Source organism: Saccostrea cucullata, unplaced genomic scaffold, assembly GCF_032062105.1.
Source record: "Saccostrea cucullata isolate Sc308-1 unplaced genomic scaffold, CSIRO_AGI_Scuc_v1 ctg520, whole genome shotgun sequence".
Classification (NCBI taxonomy): Eukaryota; Metazoa; Mollusca; class Bivalvia; order Ostreida; family Ostreidae; genus Saccostrea; species Saccostrea cuccullata.
Genome location: NW_026930967.1, coordinates 393,454 through 400,459, shown reverse-complemented (window position 1 = coordinate 400,459; position 7,006 = coordinate 393,454). Strand labels below are relative to the sequence as shown.

The 7,006-nt window shown below is 33.6% G+C and overlaps 1 protein-coding gene across 2 annotated transcripts; it reads left to right on the top strand.

Annotated features, from left to right (window-relative positions):
• Positions 1-233: 233 nt before the first annotated feature.
• On the top strand, positions 234-6,806 carry LOC134230740 (uncharacterized). 2 transcript variants are annotated; one of them, XM_062712575.1, is made up of 7 exons: positions 236-536; positions 3,166-3,364; positions 3,677-3,804; positions 3,891-3,976; positions 4,458-4,592; positions 4,778-4,818; positions 6,609-6,697. In XM_062712575.1, the coding sequence occupies exons 1-6, from the start codon at positions 478-480 to the stop codon at positions 4,813-4,815; spliced, it is 645 nt and encodes a 214-aa protein (XP_062568559.1). In that variant the 5' UTR covers positions 236-477; the 3' UTR covers positions 4,816-4,818; positions 6,609-6,697. The 2 variants fall into 2 exon arrangements, with proteins under 2 accessions (XP_062568558.1, XP_062568559.1); XM_062712574.1 differs by lacking the exon at positions 4,778-4,818 and having other exon boundaries at positions 234-536; positions 6,609-6,806.
• Positions 6,807-7,006: the final 200 nt, after the last annotated feature.

Below are 7,006 nucleotides of genomic sequence, written 5' to 3'. Positions count from 1 at the left end.
AAATTGTTACATTTGTATGCCAATACCCGTTCAGGGTTTATTGGTACAGTTGGTACCATTGTCAAATTATTGTACCATTGGTATATTGAAAGTTGGTACTGATGGTAGAACTGTGAACGCACCCACTGGCATGTTGCCCTTGTGAATGTATGTGTGAGACTTGTGTCGATTTGGATTGCATGCTGTGAATCAAGCTGATGATTGGTTTTTCGATGTGTACTTTGGCATTGATTGTACTTCTTAGGAATCAGTAATCCGTGTCATAACGTCGGCACAAAGCGCCTTAATATATAATGTTATTTAAAAATACACTGTGATATACTTATCGCGACCAAATCGCTAATGCGCTAGATTCCAAACAGTTGATCTGCACCGACCAACTCTGTTGGTAGGGATTTCTAGACGCTAAGTGAAAATACAGAGGACATGTGAAGAATTCCTCTTACGGTTTAGGACGATTAACTAAAACGCGCGGAAATGTCGATGGACTTTCGGAAAAATACATATCGGCCAAATAGGCCCGATTCTAGATTTCGGTAGGTCTTTTTAATTTTTTTTAATTTCTATATTAGAAAATTCAATTTACTCATTACCTGTGTACAAAGAGATAGGTTTAAAATCTCAGACAAGTATTGTTCAAATTGTCAAATTGTAGTTCTGTTGCTAAGATAGATCAGATGGACGAGGGAAACTGTGCAGTAAGATCTACACGCGGTAGCTAGGCATGCATGGATCTATATCAATTGATTGTAAAACACGTATAGACAGATAGGTTTTAAATTATTTAAATTCACAGAGGAAATAAAAAAGATTATGATCTTACAAAGCGACACGATGACAAGAAGCCTCTACCGTAGACATTTTTAAATATCGATGTGACATGAGTTTTCATTCAGTATTCATTTCTTTCAAGTTTATGGGAAAATAACTTCAAACTTATTGTATTATATTAAAATAGACCCTTATATACTGCTCGATCTCATTCAAATTAACTTAATGTTTGAAGTTTCATTCAGTTTAAAAAGCAATATTGTTTCCCTTTGTTTCTAAATCCTCTTATAACAAGAAAAAAATCCACCGATCTTGGTCTAGATAGATCGAGTACTTATAACATCATTATGGCAACATTGATCAATTTAACTTATCGTCAACTAATTAAATAGTTGTTGTAAGAAAAAAAGGAGTCAATTGCATTATGCAGTATGTACCGGGTACGAACTTCACCAGAACAGGGACAGACAGATAGACGACGGGTGAATTGATCCCTAAGTGCTGCTCTGCTCTGAAGGCAACACAAGAAGAGGGATGTTTGCGTATATTTAAAATATGACTAACATTAACTCTGCTACTCTTTTTAAAAAGATTTTAACCATTGCCTATAGACATGTGTTTTCATGTAAAACTCTAATCCTTTATCGTGGTCCTTATATACTAATAGATACTACATATTAATATAACCAACCATGCTCCTTTTCAAACAAAAATTCTAAAAAGTCATGCATGTATTTCTTGTTATTACATTTTTCCGTAAAAATCTGAGACCCCCTCCCCCCCCCCCCCAACAAAATCAAGTGGGGGCATAATTAAACAAACTTGAGACTGCACTTTGTGCAATTGTTTGCATAATAATGATTATTCATGGCTCTGTTAGTCTTTAGGAGATTAACATTTTTAAAGATTTTCTTCCTATTTATTCCTATGCAAAACAAACATTGATTTTCTATTGTAGGCCAACCTACTTTAGTATTTGGGACCGATGGTTTAAATAAATGAATGGTGAAAGTTTGCAATTACATATAAGATTAATCACGCTTTAGTTGTTCTTGGGAAGATTTATTTATTGTTTTCTTTTCAAGATTTAAATCTCTGTTGTGGCCTCTTCCTATATCTAGAGGTCACAATTTATACCTACTTGAATATCAAACTTCCCCTCCTATCGTGGCCCACCCTACTCCTTGGGACCATGATCTGCATATTAGTGCACTTTGAAATTTCTGAGGATGTTTGTTGTTTTAGGGAGAAAAAGATCGAGATTTTTTCCCAAATCAGTATTATCGGGAATATGTTGACCCCATATTGTAGCTCATTCTACTCTTGGGCTATAATTTGAACAAATTTGAATCTACACATCCCAAGAGCTTCTATAGCCTAATGGATTTGAGATTACCGGGTATTCTTGTCTTTAAAAAAAATATCCCCTTTAAAGAAGGTATTTTTTTCTTTTTTTAACAAACTTGAATCCTCTTCATACCAAAGATGCTATGTGGTAAGTTTGCATGAAATTGTTCTGATGATTCCTACAAAGAACTTAAAATAAGAAAAGTGTTAACCAACAAATACACCCTATAACAGTATCATTTACAATAGTTCGAATTTTTATTCCAGTATGCCCTTTTTCACTTCAAAGCATATTTAATATGAAACTTTAATTTTTTTTCTGTCCAATCTCGCACAAGACTGTGTCTGCCACATTGGTTCCATACTTTTCTATTGTTAATGGATTCTCGTCCTCGTGGTCTTACAAACGCCTCTCAACAAGAATGGAATGAAATATATACTAGTATAGAGCTAGATAACGAATATTACTACATAATTAAGGGAAGTTTGATTGAAAAGTTAAAGTCATCATGATTATCACGAGACGTTGTTGTTAGGTTACCATGAACAAAATTTTTCAGTAAAATATTCGAAAAGAAACAAACTGTGTCAGATTCTGCAGTATCTTTTATTTCAAGGTCACTGGGATGTATCATGTCAACATTTGAATAGAATTGATAATATGTCATCTATACATCTAAATGTCAAGGTGAAGGCCGCAGCTTGTCATTTCTTCTTCTTACGTATAAGTTCTTGATTAAATTTGACTTCATATGAATACAAAAATATGTCTGCTAATAACGGGGTGCAATTGGTACCCATGGACATTCCAGTCATTTCCAAAAAGATATGGTCTCCAAAAATCACATAAAAGATAAATACTGACATTGCAAAAATGTTAAAATTATCCCAGTTCCTATTGAACATCTCTCGCCATCAAGGGTGTACATAAAGACGTAAGGTGTAGAAACCATCCGAGTAACCGGGTACTCGATCAGAGAGTAACAGTTACTGGTGACTAAAATCGTCCAGTTTCACAACACTAATGATTTCACTGGAAATTTTTAGGACGAGCTATGCATTAATGTCACAGTGGATGCTGCAGCTAGGAAAGAAATCAATGGGTCCGGTGGAGGGGTATGTTTCACAACCTGATTTTCCAGCCAAACACAGTGCTGGAAATGTTTACGGTAGAAGATCCAGAATGATGATCAATTCAGATGGCGCGCCTAGTCCCTACAACCCAGATGCCGCTCAGCTGGCAGCGGTAAGTCACTACAAGGGCTCACGCTGGAGAGGATCTTAACATTACAACTGTAACACATTTAGCCAAGATCATAAGATAATTATTCAGAGGCATATTTTTTATTTATTTATTTATTTTTTTATTTTTACATTTTTGAATGGTTGGTATTGGGGCTTTCATATTTCACAAGTGTCTTTCTTGTGACAAGACTTTTCTTTGGGAACCAATATCTTTGACCTTATCCTTTGACCTTCTTTAACCTTCACCAAAATAGCAATTTGATGGATTATGGATAGAAAGACCGTAAAGACTGATATTTATTTGTAATTTTAGATGGATGAATCTATCCCTCCACATCTACGCTATTCCACAAACAACGGATATGATGATTTCCACAAATCGTACCAGCAAATCAGTCAACAGTTTCCCAATAAGCATTTCCCAGTCTTCGGTCCTCCAAAGTAGGCCTTTTTAAAAGTTTGCTCCCAATCATTCAAATACAATCTGTTTCATCTAAAAAATTATATTTCAAACTTTTTTCAAACAGACTTAGACATGGCCGAGCAGGCGGGTCTTGGCGACACGTTAAGGAAGTGCTACAAGCCGGAGGGCGACGTATTGTGTTTGTAGATGGTAGGTTTCTGTATTGGTTTGCAATGTGTAACTGCATGTATGTCCCTAATAAACTAAGTCAGGGCGACATACATACATTGTTATTGCTAGTCCAATAGAGTTCTCGCTGATGTCTTGGGCCAATCTTTATAAAACTTCATAATAATTACATTCACCCATTTTTTTTTGTCCTAAACATCATACGTTTTCCAGGCTTTTTCACGATTTTGATATTTTTTTCATGGCACGTAAATATCAAAAATCGTTAAAAAGGCCAAGAAGACGTCAGATATTTCGGGCTATTTTTATGCTTCCCACATTTTCAAAATGTCTACCGTTTCCTTGGTAAAAGACTATATGAAACTGTTTCCATTTCATTTTCATGGTAACTGCCTATATCCAGTCTTTTTTAATCTTTAAAGGAATGTTCTTTTCAATATATGACCAAAGTGGGTAATTTGGTTATATGGCCTAGTGATTAATTATACTATTTTCATGATAGGTCAAATTGCTTATGAAGATAGCATAAAGATTGATGATGTACCCGGTGGCCATTTAATGAAACCAGAAGGCCGTCAAAGACGACCTCTAAGTAGAAGTTTGTCCGTGTCACAAAACCGAGATGGCAGACCAGATGGTAAGAGATACTGATTTCGATTTTTTTCTTCACTTTTTTTCCACGACAGAGAAATAAGGCCAACGTAAATTAAGCATGTCTTTGATCACTATGAGTGTTACTTGTTACACATATACTTTCTTTAAAATCTGAAGACTAAATATTGGCTGGAAACAAATCGACACATTCCTTCTTTGTTTCGCTAGTTCTTCCAGCAATAGAACAACCCGCCGTCACGGACTAAGGGGTAACAAAACCAAGTTTGAATTTGAGTTCTTACATTTTGAAACATGTTGATAAACTTAACTCCGTTTGCTGCCTCGATATGATTCTACAGTACCTGGCCATAAGTGAGTCATAATTGCATTTTTACGCTACATATTTCATTGAAAACCCTATTTTTATAAAAACTTGTTGTGAAGTCAATTTTAGGTCAATTTTCATGATTTTTTCACTGAAACATGCAGAATTATTCAAATTTTCTTATCTTAATTGATAAACAAAATGATACTTAAACCATTGAGAATAAATTATAAAATATTGTAGAGACAACATTTTCTAACCTCAAATTACTATGATTTCTTAACAAATTGAAGTCTTAAAATTTTTGTTTTGCATTTGACCTGTGATTTCACGGTAATGCATAAAGATAAAACTATTTTGAAATAATGTGAAGAAACTACATCAAATTCTGCATTTTATGGTGTTTTAGACATGAAAAAGAAACAACAAATGACACTGCGATAATATTTTAGAAAAATGCGTTTTTCAATGAAATATATAGTGGAAAAATAAAATTATGACTCACTTATGGCCAAGTACTGTAGTCCTGTGTGTATGTGGGTTGCCTCACATCACAAACTGAACTAGCTCTGAATGTCTGCATGAGATACGATGTACCAGTATCTGTGTGCTTAATATGTGTTCAGTCGGATTGTTTTCGGTTACTAATCTAAGTGTTTGTTTAACAGTCTTATGCAAAACCAAATTAACATCGACTTTCCTTTATATAAATATCCTATATTAAATTGATTGATTGTATTTTGATTAACGTCCCTCTCATGACTTTTTCACTCATATGGAGACGTCACCACTTGCCGGTGAAGAGCTGTAAATTTTGTCCTATGCTAGCAGTGAGGGATCTTTTTTTGTGTTAGCATCTACTGCGACAAAGGGACTCGATATATACAGTTTCATCCGAAGGACCGGTCTCCACATCCCACAGTGGGATTTGAACCCGATACGTAAGGGTCAACTCCTTACTTCGCGACTCTAGAGCTGACCACTGCGCCATGCGGGCGACTCTTATATTATTGGAAGTATTTACTTTTATAGACATTATAAATAATTATTAGGCTGCATTTCTACATTAAGAAATGAGATAAAGTTTACAGGGAGTAGTACACAAAAGTAAATTAGCAAACAAAACTAAATTAATAATCATCAAATTTTAGAACCCTTTTTAAAAAAATGGTTTTTAAAAGTTCGTGGGACACAATGCTCACCTGAATACCCTTAACCTTAATCACATTTGATTTCAGTTTGATTAACGCGCATTGGTTATCGAACACGTTTGTGCTGTTTGATTGAGTGGTAATGTAGCAATTATATATTTTTGCATTTTCCACATGTTTTCGATTAAATTTCATGACATGACCAAAAAATGACCAGTCATTGACAGTTCTGTCTTCTATTAAATATACCGATGCGTTTTTAGGTCTTTCGTCTTCAACTGGCAAAACTTTGATTGAATTGTGAAATAATTCACACAAAATTTGATAAATATATGATTATGTAAATGCGAGTTAGCCCATTTAAATTTGCATTCTATGACTATCATTTGCTGCATGCGAAAAAAAAAAAAATGAAATTAGGTTTTGAAAATGACATTAAGTATTAAGTAACCCTCCATATATCTGTTAATTAATCTCAATCATAATATACAGATAAATATAGATATTTAATTATCATTATTGTGGTCACTATTGTCTTTTTTGAATGTTAAATTTACTAAAGATTTCTTTTAAAAATTTCCAGGATCAATACATGGTCTTGAAAAGAAGAAAGGAATGGAACAAGTTAACTGGGCCGTGATTCGATAAGCATTATTATATTGTACAATAGACTATTTATAATGACACTGTTGTATTACCACTACCAGTATTACCCATTGTTTGTTGATTTTTATTTCATTTTATATTTGAACATTCGTAAATAAAATTATCAGAATTCTGAGGATTAGTTTGTTATGATTTATAAGAATTATTCAATTCACTTTATTGACAATTACAATGCATGTCGGCATACATTCATGATTTATTAGAATTATATATTTTGTTGAAGTATTCACGCTCAAAAGTCCATTATATATATATATATATATATATATATATATATATATATATATATATATATATATATATATATATATATAT

Coding starts and splice junctions, on each gene's coding strand:
- LOC134230740 (XM_062712574.1), top strand. CDS start 478: ATGTCGATGGACTTTCGGAAAAATACATATCGGCCAAATAGGCCCGAT. Junction 3,805..3,890: donor CCAGTCTTCGGTCCTCCAAA/GTAGGCCTTTTT, acceptor TTTTTCAAACAG/ACTTAGACATGGCCGAGCAG. Junction 3,977..4,457: donor ACGTATTGTGTTTGTAGATG/GTAGGTTTCTGT, acceptor TTTTCATGATAG/GTCAAATTGCTTATGAAGAT.